This window comes from Lepisma saccharinum, chromosome 1 (genome assembly GCF_977018435.1).
Source record: "Lepisma saccharinum chromosome 1, izLepSacc3.1, whole genome shotgun sequence".
Taxonomy (NCBI): Eukaryota; Metazoa; Arthropoda; class Insecta; order Zygentoma; family Lepismatidae; genus Lepisma; species Lepisma saccharinum.
The window spans coordinates 98,119,789-98,135,282 of NC_139229.1; the positions used below are offsets into that span (position 1 = coordinate 98,119,789).

Here is a 15,494-nt window from a genome sequence, read left to right on the forward strand (position 1 = left end):
AGAAATACGACGTTAAGGAATCAACCATGTTTTAAGTACTAAGAACTAGAAATGTTAAAATTGAGTTCCCCACGCCGGTAGTATAGTTATAAAACTGCTGCCTTGTAACAAAGTGGTCCAGGGTTCAATCCTTGGTACAGGCACATTTCATTACGTCAGGGCTCGACATGAAAATTTTCACGAAACTGAACCCTTTACTTTCGTTAACATGGTGTTGTTTTTCTTTTTATTTCTTTTTGTGTTTTGTCTCATTACAGCGAGAAGATGTGAAATGACGCGCTGTATTACAATTAATAATGGTTAGGCTAATATTAAAATTCACACTGAAAATAAAAATGAAGTAAAATATATACAAAGATGAAACGTACCGGAACAGTCCGTTGTCATCTGTGGCGAAAAGGAACGGAAAAGTTCCAGATATTAAAACCTGGGCGTCATTTCTCTGCAAGCTGTGGATCTTGTCCCGATTAACCTCTGTGAATGTAGTGGATGTGAATATAAATGCAAACATCTAAATGCTGCAATACGGTGCAAAAATAAGCACGCTTGGGCAATGGTAATGCTCGTGGGCCTAAGCGTAGGCCTACATAGCCTATTAAATAATTATCATTTGTCAGGTTAAAAAATAATTTCTGCAGCACTGTCACAGTGGCCCATTTCGATTCCAGCATATTGAAGCCAAAGAGCTGCATGTGAATAGGAAATTAAAGTTAGGATCCATTTTCCAGTTCTTGATCACCTAATTTCTAAATTAAAGGAAAGCTTTACTAAGCATAGGGATGTGTTCATTGCAGTTAGGCGTTTAGAAAGTGCCGAAGAAATGCTACAATATTTCGCCGCTCACTACTTTTGTGATATGGATAGTTTAGAGTCCGAATTAAATAAAACTCAAAATAATAATATTTCAGCAGCTGCTTGCACTGGTTGAAACGTTCAAATTTGCCTTCCACTTTTTTAATCTTTGTGTTGTAAATTGCAGTGTGCATACCACATCAAAAACTGGATGTGAAATAACATTTCTCTAGTTTCCAGCAAATCAGATGTTACCTTCGTAATCGGATTGGTAACTACAGGATGAGTGCTCTAACTATTGTCTTGAAGGTAACAGTTATTTAGCAAAATAGTCCTGGACACTATTTTTATGCGATGGAAATTTTTTCGATTCCGAAAGTTAGCCCCCCGGGAATTTGAAAAGAAAATCTGGAGGGCCCCCCCCCACACTCATATCAGGTTGGCGCCGTCACTGCATACTGCATGTGCTTTGCTGGTCTCACTTTAAGCTGGCTAAGTCTGTACACATTAATCTCTCTGTGCGTAGGATTACATCCCTCAGAAAGTTCGGGAAGTTTAGGATTAGTGTAGGTGTCTAATCCGTGGACATTTTCAATTCATTAGCCACAATGTGGTACCGAATTAAACACTACTGCCAGTTCACAATAAACCCATTTTATATTATCAGCATAATACGCGTGGATTTTGTGCCTGTTATTTTATACACAACCTGAAAGGCAAGTTTGCATCATACAGTGACCCAAAATAATGTTTACACTCTTTGAACTTTTATAAAAGAGAAACTATTAAAGATGACTTGACTGGATTTGTTGCATTTGAAGCTGCAATGTCTGTGTTGAGCATTTGGGCCTTCTTTTGTTTTTAGTCCCGTCACAGCGGTAGTCATTAGTGCACACAAAATGGCTGAGGTGAGAAATTTTTCTTTCGAGAAACTTAAGAAGAGTGTAATATCCATCCAGATCTCCTGATTTAACACAGATAAATTACTACCCGCTGTGGGGAACTGTTATGAATGCTGTGTACGCCACAAAGCCAGAGACACCGAGTGACGTGGGACATGCAATTGAGACAACCTTCGCTTCCCTTCCCGTGGAAAACATATATGCTATTTGTCGATCTGTTCAGCATTGCTAATAATGTATTGCTGTCAATGGTGGTCATTTTGAACATTTATAGCTTAAAGGTATGTGACACCAAAAAAAATTCGTGATTGCTGTTATTAGTGTTCCTCTTATTGACATTCGAAATGTGTAAACACTATTTTGGGACACTCTGTGTATTGCCTCTTGGATCATTTTACTATTATCTGGCTTGCTTATCACGAAAGGAACATAAATTATATTAATTTTATGGCGTGTTTTAATGATTTCATAACATGATTTTTATCCTGACTGAAGTTGTAAATACAACTTCGAAACATCCTATATAAGAGGAAATTATCGACCACATGGATATATTTTTTGAATGTTTATATGTTTATAAACATTAAAAGTATATTACAAGCTTACAATCCCATTATTTCTTATCATGTCACCAGAGGGAACAAAGGTCGGAAGTGTATCACGGATTCATGAAATGGAATTCTTACGACAGAGAGATGATTAATAATCAGCTTACTACGTCAATTCGATGGCGGGAAATGGTCACGTGATGCTCATTATCAATCTTGACCATTGCACCACGGTTCAAGCTCATGATGACAATAAGTTCAAAGGTCTTCCTTTTTTTTGTCAATTTTACGCATGTTCTCTCGGTCTTGCTTAGCAAGCCGTGAAATCACTCTATTGTCAGCGGTTTGGTTTGTTTTTTTCGAGAGTAAGAAGAGGGGGCGGGCGGGGGAGAACTTCCGGGTTTTTATCGCGAGTAATGATATATGCTTCAATATGAATTTTTTCACGACATCGGTGACCTAGCGCATTGAGTACTCCACTCAGAAGGTTCAGACTTAGAATCCCGGTCTGTCCCTTCCCTTCATCTATTTCATATAATCATCTTCTATACACCCTACCGCAGTTAGCACAAAAAGCAGAACAGTGACGCATAACTGTAATACCAGCGCCATGTGCCATTAACACGTCATTTCTAAAAAAAGTTATATTTCAGATATATACGTATGATTAATTTGTTTCATTTTACTTCGAGGTTTGTGCCTCTTGGCTAATTTGCAAAGATGGGGATGAGTGATGAAATGATGAAATTGATGAATGGACATTTACAAACAACCTTGCCCGAGCGGGATTCGCAGCGCAATGTGCTAACCATTTTTTTAAAAGGAAATACCTCCTACACGGAGGTATCCGCCACTTTTTCTCACTTTTACACTTTTCAATTTTTACAGTTTCTCATCATCTGGACAAACACAAATACCCATGCCATACCCGGGACTCGAACCCGGAACCCCTGGCGTTGTGGCGCGCTCTGCTAACCACTCTTTTTTTTTTAAAAGGAAATACCCCTACACGGAGGTATCCCCCACCATTCACTCTTTTTCTCACTTTTACACTTTTCAATTTTTACATTTTTCTTTGTTTTTTATCAACTGGACGAACACAAATACCCATGCCTTACCCGGGACTCGAACCCAGAACCCCTGGCGTTGTAGCGCGCTCTGCTAACCACTTCGCCACGGAGGTCGACAACCACTCCGCCACGGAGGTCGACGACTCAGCCACGGGGTCCGGCAGATATATAAGTATGAATCCGGGAATTTAACCCAGTTAAGTCAACCACATAACGCCCTCGGCCACTGAGCCGGAGTGTAACCAATCAAAATAAAGCATTTCTCGTCTTATTAGAAGATAGGATTTTTTTCTACATAAAATCGAACTTAATTCTTTTAGAATCTTATATATTTACTGTTTTGATGCTGTACCTTTTTTTATCACATTCCTCCATTTTCCTGCTTCTTGTCCAAACATTTTTCGTTTTGTCTCTTTCCAGACATCTATTTGCATCCTTCCTTTAACTCCTGTCTCATTTTCTTTTTTTCTTATTTCGTTTTACTTCATTCCTTTCCCCCACTGTTCCTTTTCTTCGGTCTTTAATTTTTACTATTTGGCATACATATTTGAGAACTAGAGCGTCTAAAACGTAATGGGGCAGTAAGAGCTACCATCATTCCAAAATGGCCACTGCAGATACTTCTCCTTCTATATGAGGTGATTTTAGCACCAAAGAATTTAAACAAAGATTAATGTTACATTAAAACGCAGTTAGCTTTCTGACCTACAACGATGAGCCTTCGTGTTATCAGTGTAGCCACAACATGCTCGATAAGACCACCAAATATTCACATGCCAGGGTCCTATACCGTGGGAACTCCAGTTTTCCCTGTTATTTTTTTCTTTCTTTTCGAAACAGGTTGGGCTATCAACGAGTTTCATATTTGCACATTCGTAGATAATTTATCTTGAGTTTACCTGCAGCTATCTACGGTTCTTACACTTCCAGCATCTTAATTGTGAACGACACATGCTCGCTTGATACGAGTGCCAACTGTTCCCAGAAATATCTGGTTGTGAGTTTTCGCTCGTTCTATCTTACAACTTCTTTCCTTTCCTTTGTGGGAGTGAAATTCAATACCTTTCTTCTGAGATAGCGACAAGAGGTTCTACGCAGGTACGTAGCCTACGTACGCAAGTGTTAAGAAATATTCACTTCTAGAGTTCAAGGGCTGTCGAAAAAAATTACAAGTCTATTTTTCTGCAGCGGAAGCAGTTAGCGGAGTGTCTTCCCAAACTTTAAGGAAATGATTTTTTTTTCATCGTTAGCAGAAATCATTTTAAGTGTGGGTACTTCACTGTTAAAACTATCACTATGACATTTCTGCACAAGAAAACGAAATACAACCCAGCTCACCGTTCGTATGCACTAGTGGTAGCGTCGTCGCCTTGTAATCAAGGGGTCCTGGGTTCGATACCCGGTGGAGGCACAGTGGTTCGGATTCCACTTTAAACTGTAGGTCCAGTCCTGATTAGCCTTTCTGTGCATAAAGTGGACTTAAAACAACAATTCAATCAATCAATCGTATGCACATAGCACAGTTTACTTTTTCTACCTGAACACATACCTTTCGCAAATACTGTATTTATGCAATGTTGTAATTAGAAGAAAATTACGAATTAGATTTATTTAATCGAGAGAGTATCAAACCTATAGTGAAGCCAATATTAGAATCTGACTATAGGTATAACATGTGAAAAAATCAATTTTTACCGGTGTAGATTTTCTGAGCAACATATACGTACATTCGTTGACCAGTTTAAGCTAGTGCTAATAGTATTCCTCCCACTTCGACCACTGGTAATTAGTAAAGTACAAACAAAAGAAAAACTATTCTTAACAATATTAATAATACTAATTCAAATTGTGTTGAGTAAACTACACTTAGAATGTTGATAAGATAACTTGAATGAAATAATTTATAATGTGTTATGAACACTGCTTATGAGAGATTAGTTAAGATAAATTGTGTTAAAAAGTATCATACTTCTAATAGTAAGATATATCTTTGCCTTTGTACTTAATTAAAGCATACACATTTTGTAGTCTTTAATTCTCATGTTAAAAATAATCACTTCCTAGATTTTTTTTAACATTCCCCAGGCTCAAACATCTTGCAAAATCACAGCTTTTTCATATCCTTGAATCTTCCTTGTAATGGACACTGGTAGTTCTGAGAAAAGTGGTTGATGCAGTCTGTGAAAGTGATGTGGATGTTAATGTAGATTCATCCTCAACCAACTCTGATGAGAAGTAAGTGTTGCGCAATTTTTCACACGAAATCAGAACACTTTCCATTTCCTATGAACGTTCGTCTACTCGCTGACGTCATTCGTGGGAGCCATTTGCTTGAAGCGTTGAAAGAGAAGCCATAGTTCAAATGGTACGTGATGGATTGAAACCCTGCTTTCAGCAAGCACTTCCCGAAAACTTGAGTGCGCTGCTTGCGTCACGGACTTAATGTAATCTACCTCCTTGTCTTGTTCTGGCTTCTACGAATTTCCTGTTGAAGAAAACTATCTTGATGACATCCGGTAGTGAGGTTAAGGCTGCAATATGTTAAATGGCCTCTGCTATCACCCTTCGAACTAAATCGAAGCGATGTTAATGATTCTTGGAAAAACAGGGGGAAGGAACTGTTCAGGTGTTTCGAAGAGACACCTGACGGAAATTTGAAGTACTAATCGCTTAAGATTTCCAGGAATCATGGGAGGAACCAAACATTTTACCCTAATGAGCATGCGTAGTAAGAAGATTCCGAGGAAACTGAATTTTAAAGCTGTCTTTCAGGTCCTAAGGGAGGTGAGGGCATTTCATTAACCACAGCACTTTATTTGACCTTTTACCAATATCAATTTGTAAACGCCACTGGCTGAAAGTCATAGCTTATAACATTGCTTCATTCTGAACTGTAAGCCTGCAAGATAAAATCTTGCTTCACTGTTTGTATTCGCGTGAAAGTAGTTTCACTGACGTTTTATCATGTCTCATATTTATTAATGCAACGATATATGCTTACTGAGAAGTGTGTAACATGTACTTAGTAGAAGACATATCGGACTCAGTTGCATACTCACTTGATCAATCTAATCCTTAGAATATTGAAATATGAGACCAAGAGACATCGCTCATTAAGTTAATCTAAAAATCTTTGATTACAAGGCTAAGTCATATTGTTGGCAGTAAATTTATTTTGTTTAACTCATAAAAACCCTCAAAGGTCAATAGTTCATAGTACATGTGCCTTCAAATGGATCAATGATGAAAGTAAGCTCTTTCCAATCTGCTACTATATGTCTGTGGTACGAATTGTTACGGTCAAAGTAAAATTAACACAACAAAAGCTCGAAGAGTACTTCTGTAAAACAATCCTTGCGCATCTTTCTTCAAATTAAGACTTTCCAAGGATAATTCAACGATAGTTTTCTTTCCAATACAGCCTTTCTTTCAATTAAAACCATTGAAATACGTTTTCTTGATTGCAGAGCCATCTATGGACATTCGGTGAGTCACAGTTTCCATGAGCTGACACATTAATTTATTTGCTTATATAGAAGTGAAGAATGAAAGCGCCAAAGGTTCTAGAGATAAGCGCACACACACACACAGTTTTTGTGATATACGTGTGTTCTATTTTACAAAGGGCATAGCCTTATATGTGTTTGAGTTTTTTCCTACTTGTGTTTAAATAATAAACGAAAAAGTTACGTACGTTGTAAATTGCGTCAGAATCTTACTTCTATCTCTTTTGTTGATTATGGTTGTTCATTCAATACTTTGACATGACATTATCATGAAAGAGATATGACGTAACTTAGCCCAGCAGAAAAAGTTGATTGTTTGATTTGGTTCATTTTGCTTCGCTCTTCTGCTACAGTTGGCTAATCGCGAAGACGTGGATGAGTGATCATATGATGAAATTGAATAAGGGCCGGTCCCCAAAAACATCCATGCCCAGGTCTGGATTCAGTGAAAATACAAATAGAACATTCATATTGACCAATCCAATATTTACAGTATTTATAGTAAATTTATCATTCTGTGGTGCTAGTGTGATATTGATATTGTGCATATTAATATGCATGAAATATTAATAAACAACACAAAATGTAATTTTGACCCGAGATTAGAATATGAAAACTATTCTACATAGTAGAGTGGAATGCATATATGTAACTAACTAACCAACTCTCTAGCCTTCTTAAACCCGAAGGTTTATGGCTGCAGCAATATAAGCCTTCCATCTGTCCCTATCCTGGGCAAGATCAATCCAATCTTTTCCATCCTTACCGATGTCCTTTAGGTCCATCCCAACGTTATCCCTCCATCTTAGTCTTCCTACAGGTCTCTTACTATCAGGTTTCCCAACAAGAATCCTGCAAACTCTTCTTACCTCTCCCATTCTTGCCACATGGTCTGCCATCTGAGTTCTTGATGTAATTATTCTAATAATATCTGGACATGAATACAAATTATGCAGTTTTGAATTATGTAACCTTGTTCACTCACTGTCGCCTCATCCCTTTTAGGTCCAAATATTTTTCTAAGGATTTCATTTTCAAAAATCCTTAATTTATGTTCCTCTTTTAATGTAAGGGACCAAGTTTCACATCCATATAATACTATAGGCAAAATTACTGTTTTGTATATTTTAACTTTTAGATGCATAATACTGTACTACCAAGCTAATTGTCCATCATAATGATATTTCGATTTGTATTACCCAATGCGAACTTCAAGAATTGAAGCAAAATGTAGCTGAAAATGTAGCTACGTAAAAATCAGTTCCTTGTAAACACGTGCGATGCAAGAGGAAAATTCATGAAAATAGTAATGGAATATTTGCCGAGCATTACTTGTGTATTCCACTGTACAAGAGAAAGACAAGACTCAACACATCAAGTGAGATGTCTGGTTATATTGATCACAATTTTAAATTTATTTTAACAAAATGAAGCTGAAGATTTCGAATTCGGATTATTTTATTTCCACGATTCAATTACTGTCTATTTACAAATAACTGTTAAGCCGTTCAACAAGCAACGAATATATTTTTCAGAATAATTTTGTGATAAACTTGACCCCGACCAATCAGCAGTGGTGAAGAATATGGTTGTCACATCAATCGTTTAACAAAACTCCGAAAAGCTGAAAACTTGTACTTTTTGGTTTTCCATGTGAGTGACCCCTCTTGGTTTGTTTTCATGTTACACTGTGCTTCTGCAAAGCAGACAAAAAGTGAATTCAGACAGAGATATGGAAAAGATGAAGACAGAGAAGAAGAAAGAGGGGAAACCGAAGTAGAACACTGAGATAGTTAAAAAGGGGAAAATGGAAAAGTGACACAAATAAGAGAAAGAGAAATGGAGAAAGGAAAATATAAATTGGAAATATAATGAGAAAGACAGTAACATGGAAAGAGGAAGAGAGATATAGATAACGAGAAAGACAAAGAAAGAGAAAGAAAAAAGAAAAAGAGAGAAGAAAAGATAAAAAAAGGAAATGTGAGTAAAGAGAAAAGAGGGAATGTAGGAAAATTGCAGAGAAAAAGTTTGCACAAGGAAACATTTCAAAAGTAATCACTATGTTATTGTTGGCTCCATTTAATTTCCTTTCATAGACCCAGCATTTAAATTAAATTAAGTTTTGTTTCGTTCCTAAAACAGTAAAGTCCATATTCGTGGAAGAATTTAGTGAGAATAACGAAACTAGAAGCCTTACAATAGTGGTGAGTGAAGGTTTTGCATTAAATTTATTAATACATTACACATTTTAGCCGATAGTAACAAACATTTAAAACATTATTCTTAACAATAATCTGGGGACACATTGTAAGGGTCACTTTAATCAGGGTCTCTCGATGGCGTAGTGGTAACGTCGTCTCCTTGTACTCAAGGAGTCCTGGGTTCGATACTCGGTAGAAGCACATTGCACTGTGGTTCGGATCCCACTTTAAACTGCAGGCCCAGTTTCAATTAGGCTATCTGTGCATAAAGTGGACTTAAAACAACAATTCACTTCAATTAGATTATGTTCTCAATGATTGAACTTATTGTCTCGGTGCTCAATCACGTTGAGTGATCGCTTTTATCAAAACAAATGTTTAAACAGAGGCGCAACCACGAATTTTTGTCTGGGGGAGGCAAGTACCAGGATAAACGTACCAATAATAATAATAATAATGCTAATAATAATAATAATGTTATTATTATAACATTATTATTGTTATTATTGAATTGCTATATTTTACTTTGCTTTTGTGGCACTTTTGGCTAATTTGGGATGATGATATGATGAAATTGATGAATGGGCACTCGCAAACACCCATGCCCAAGTCGAGATTCGAATGCGGGACTAACATTATTGTTGTTATTATTATTATTATTAGTAATAGTAGTAGTAGTATCAAAGACGTCATTACACTTGGCAATTATGCAAGAAGGGCGTAGCATTTGTGTTCGAACAAACGATTTGAATCATTTTTCAACACGTTCAATTTCACATTAATAATGGAAAACAAGCACACAAACTATTTTTGAAAGACAGAAAATGCTTGATACATACATTCCAAATATATTTTTTTTTTACATTAACATGTATAACTTTCATGCACGATATATGTTTCACATACATGTATATGCAACATGGAGCGACGTGGACACTAAATTGTGTACGTATTCAAAGTTTCTTTAATACATGTTATATACAACATATATTATGTAAATACATTACACAACAAATTCATCCAACTCACAATAAATCAAAAGCAAAAATTACATAAATTGTCTTTGAAATGTGCACGCTCCTCCTTTCCTCCAAACAATTGTTCATGCATTTAAAACAAAATCAATGAAGACGAGTCTTATTTCTCTGTCTGGTCATTTACAATGCATTACAGAGAACAAACACAAATTGCGAGCGAAGCGAGCAAGAAAATTTTTGGATCCAATATTTTTGCAGGCTGAAATTAATGTTGATTTAATAGGGCGTAAATAATTTCACGGGATGCCAATGAATTCGTTCTTTTGAAACTTTTGTGCCTCGCCGATGGTGTAGTGGTAACATCGTCAAGGGGTCCCGAGTTTGATACCTGGTGGAGGAACATGCCACAGTGGTTTGGATCCCATTTTAAACTGTAGGCCCAGTCCAGATTAGCCTTTCTGTGCGTAAATCAATCAATCAATTTTACAACTTACTTCCATTTAGATCGTTCGGTGCCCAGGGTCGACTCCCACCGTCCTCTAGCTACTACGGTTCTGATCTTGATAAGATAAGAAAAGCAGGCATTGCGAGAGAAGCGTGCAAGAAAATTTACGAAGAGTATTTTTATTTGCATAAAATTTGAAGTTGTGGGCGGTAATTGCTCCCTGCAGGTACACTTTGCCCCCCCTGCCCCTCCTAGAACTCATTTCCGTGCAAGGTTGGGGCCTGCTCCCCCTGTGATTGCGCCACTGTGTTTAAGTCCACTATATACACAGTTTATATTATAACATCATCTTCAGAGAGGAGACTGAGTTGTGCTTCGTCCAGGATTTATGAGTAGTTTCCTACTTTGAAAAGATTTTTTTGACAGTTGTGAAAAACAAATTCTTATTTTTAAGATTGTGTACTTTGTATCTACATTTTAGAACTCACGTGACGCATACAATTGATTATAATGGGTGCAGTACACTACGTACAATTCGACAATAAAATCTTTGTATGGAGTGAAAGAAAAGTAAATCATCAACATTGTGGTCACAGCAACAACTGTGATGTTAGAGCTTCCTGGCCATGGGCGTCCGGAAGGGGGGGCAAGGGGGGGCCGTGGCCCCCTCCTGGAAAATGAAAGTCAACCAAAAATTACATATTTCACACATATAATTTAATTTCAGCCACAATAATGTGGGTTAATTATTGCATGAACATGATAAATTCAAATTTAAGCAATGTTTTTTGAGGGATGAACACTATTATTGGGGAAAATATGCCATGTTGGCCCCCCCTGGAAAAAATACCTTCCTTGCCCCTCCCTGGAAAAAATCCTGCGGACGTCCATGTTCCTGGCTATAATTTTCATAGCAGTTAGATACCTCAAATCACAGCCAAAGTGATTCAAGATGATGGACTATAAATCTACAGAAACAAAATTTTTGAAAGTATATTTGGGCTACATTATATTACATTGTTTTACTGCTTCTAGGTTGCCGGTATTCTGCGACAATATAAACGAACGACAAAGAGATAAAATACAGTGTGACCCATAAGTCAATTGATAAAAATGCATTATTAATAACTGCTAGCGTCAACTGACTTATGAGCCACTGAGTATATGATATAACAGAAACAGTGTTCATACCATATCCAACGACTCGAACCTACGACCATTTGCTTTGGAGCGACCTACGCAACACAGAAGCTGGCATTTAGTTCTTTGTTGAAACAGAAATACGTGTATAAACCAAAACCAATTCCGGAAATAGTATCTTCCACAGTTCATTGCATTCTCAAGAAGGTGAAACCCGACACCAATGAAGAGGTTCCTAATCAAAACAGAAGAGAACAAAAGCGAAGGGAAAGGAATGCGAGCAATTCTCCCATGAAACAGAGCATTGGAGAATGGCGAACTACGAGATTGTAAACAAGTCCTGCTGACATGGATTGTTGGGGTGTTTTCAAAGTGGTTTGGTATTGTCTTTCTTCCCACACTCAAAATAGAAATCAAACAGAAATACAGGGTGAACAACCATCTAAGAGAGGATTAACCTACAGCAGACAAGAATAAGATAAACAAATGTGTGTCTGTGGTTGTACCTTGAGTTAAGCAATATTTGTAAAGGTTGAGCCATAGACTGTTGGAGCGCATTTACTGGTTGCCACGATGACGTCACGAGCCAGTGAAAGAGAAATAGAGATAATTTTGAAGTAGATATTCTTCCAGAACAAAATAAATATTATTAGCATATTATTATTGTAGTTTTTTCAATCAGTGTCGTCAATAATGATATGTATTTACTGATGGCTAAGTGTAGCACTAGATAGATATGCAAAGCGATTCATTGAAGTGTAGACCGACGCGTCAGTGTTTGTGCTATCGGCAAACTAGGCGCTCGCGGCCGTAAGTCGGCACTGGAGACTGTCCCTGAATCAAGCCCGCAAGTTTCCGTAACTAGTTTAGAGAGTGATTTATTTACGACGTCGAACTTTCACACCCAAGAATCTTGTTTCTAATCGCCTTTGAACTTCACGTGCCGATTGAGTTAACACATATGAATCATAAATAAATACACTCTGTACAGTAGAAAATATTTGCTGAGCCATAACACACTTTGCGGTTGAATACAGTAGAAAACACATAATACAAAACAAGAGCCCTTATCACTTCACAGTCTCGTGTCTACTTTCAGGACCTCCGTAAAGTCGGTTTCTATCCCCCCTCGACAGCTAAAGTTAGTGGGTGTCTTGATAAAGATGTATCAACAATGTGTGTGCATCGAAGGCGACTAGTTTGAACAGCTCCTTTCATAGTAAGTAAATCATTTTTTTAAGATCATCACGCGATCGACATTCTACGATGCCGACAGACAGCCGCGAGTGACTCGCTCGTCGATAGTGCAAACACTGACGTGGCGGTCTACACTTCAATGGATCGCTCTGTAGTAGACAATGCACTTTTTTTGGTAAAGTCATAATTACTTTTAGATTATCGAAACATCATGTGTGTTGACCAACTACTCAAATGTGTTCCCTTGGGGGGAAGCGTCCATCTGTCCCCCCCTCTTCTGACGCACGTAGATGGAGCATTCAGAATCAGAACCCTTAATACTATAGCAGCGGTCACAAAATGAAGCAACTTGACAGAAATGAGATGGTGCCACTTATGGAAAAGGCAACGCTAACAAGGTCCAAGTGCCGCTGGTCCCCCGCGCACGATGTGGCAACGTTCAAGATGCAGTGTTGCCTAGTCCAAGAGTCAACCATTCCTCCGAAGGGAAACATGTCGCTGTCAACATTGGCATTTCCAACAAACATCGATGCAATTGTGGTATCACTAATATTACAAAGACAGGTTTGCAGATCGAGAACATATATTGTCGTAAATCTACGAACAAATCCAATGCTAAGTAGATACACTTCACTGGCGTGGCAACAGCGCAGACTCCATCAGCCGCATAGTTTCGTGTACACGACTGTAGCAACAAAATAAAGCCACATGCCAATCCTTCCACTACCCTGTCTCAACTAAAACGAGAGCGATGACTCTTCAATCAACCATAATTTTGTTTATATATAGGGATTCTCATGTGTGGTGTTCTTATGTTGTACACTATTACTACTAAAACTCTCTATGTATACTTGTATTTTCAGACATGGAACCACGAATTCCTTCCAACTTGCAACGTGCTCTTGCAGTAATTATGGTGTTCTTTGGCATTGCAATGTCCAGTCCATTCATTCAGCATCCACAGGAAAGTGACTCCATGGAGGTAAGGATTTCAGAACAGTACCGTAGATATATGCAGTACCAGATCGTAAATGAGTGTTTCTTACCATTTCAAGGGGTTGATTAAAAACGGAAGCTGAGCAAAGCAAAAATCGAGGAGGCGAAACATTTGCTACAGATTCAGTTTTAAGCATGACAGTAAGTCATGTATGAGAATATGTTCTATGTTAGAACAGTCAGCAGCGACAAACAGATATTGTGGGGGTAAGGTAGACAAACAATATTTTATGCATACACTTTTGAGTAATTTGGGGAGGATCAGAGTGTGCTTTGGGGGGGGGCGGATGGAGTTACAGCCCCTCCCGAAATTTTCAGAAAATCAAATTTCCAAAGAACTCGGGAAAACCAAATACGGTAAATGGAAACTCCCCTTGGAATGACCCCATTACCATTTTTTAATTTGAACAACTTTTAAAACTGAGGTGATAAATCTTAATTACGAAATATTTTATATTGTATCCCTCCCCTACCTGTAGAACGCAGCTATGTGATATCCACATTTACAATTCCACGCCCTCTGGAAAAACCTGCGTACGCTAGTTGTCTTGCCCCCCTAAAATCGGTGCCTGTAAACAAAATTAACTGATATGTGTGTCACACAACCGATTATAGACATATCATAAACTGACGAAAATTCGAGACTGGCATCTGTCATTTATTAGGTTGATTTTGCGAGAAAGGCGACAACGAAAGGATTTATATCCGTCACGTAAAAACTCATTCTGATTAGAGAAACATTAACGGATTTGTGGATTCCTCCTAAAAATAGTTCAACCTAACAGACATGCAGCACATCCAGTGTATAGTTTTACTGAGCTGTATCAATTGGTCTATTTCAGAATAACATGCTGGTTTCCTTTTAGGGAAATGCATCTGCAGCATCTCGGCGTTCGGTATCTGTAAACAACAGCTGCAGAATTCCCGCACCCACCAGTCGAATCAGACGATTGGTTCTTTAATAAGCAGAATAAAGGGTTACCTCTCTTCCTGTTGCTATATGTGTGGACGTGGGTATCAAATCATTTTCGCACGAAGCTCTCAATCAAAGATGCAAAAATAGCTTTGTACAGCATCGTCTGTCTGTCAGTCTTTCGCACATTACATGGATTATTGATTCATGTGCGCAAATAGACATAAGTGACATTATTAAGATTGTATAACATTGTTATTTGCACAGGTAGACCGCCGAACCCGTCTGGAAATCTTCTGTTGTCACAAGGAGCGTTGAGGGGTGTCTCTCTCACCACCGAAGGTTCAGGGTTTAATTCCCAGACCTGGGCGTTTCTATCAGACTGCTCCTTCGTAGTGTAATGTAAAAACACATGCGTCGACCTAAGTGTTATTTTCACAGCGCGCTACAACGCCAGGGGTCCCGGGTTCGAATCCCGGTATGGGTGGTGAGTAACCCTTCGCCAGTTCCATCATATCATCACTCATCCCCATCGTCACGATAAACCAAAATTGGCAGAAAAGCGACGCAAAATTGAAAAATCAAATCATAGAAAACAGAGTAGAATATCAATATTAAGTAAAACTCACTTTATAAAAGAATTCGAGGGCAAATTTACGTATCGTAGAGATGAATTAATCATTTCTGAATTTTGAAACGAAAGTTGAAGATGTGTTAAAGTGCTACACGGGCTTTTTGCGGAAAGTGCCAAATGAATATTCATTTGTTAGATTCTTGAAAGAGCTAATAATCAGCTCCATTTGTTTC

General features: G+C 38.0%; 1 protein-coding gene across 2 annotated transcripts in view; it reads left to right on the plus strand.

The window, feature by feature from the left end:
* ImpL2 (Ecdysone-inducible gene L2) overlaps window positions 1–15,494 on the plus strand; it is a 76,279-nt gene that overhangs the window by 41,153 nt on the left and 19,632 nt on the right. The window contains exons 1-2 of one of the 2 annotated variants that reach the window (XM_083134978.1): window positions 4,283–4,410; window positions 13,642–13,760. In XM_083134978.1, the coding sequence (XP_082991104.1) occupies window positions 13,644–13,760 (117 nt within the window). In that variant the 5' untranslated portion in view covers window positions 4,283–4,410; window positions 13,642–13,643. Of the gene's footprint in view, window positions 1–4,282; window positions 4,411–13,641; window positions 13,761–15,494 lie in introns of those variants that run through there. The other variant, XM_083134970.1, reaches the window with a different exon arrangement.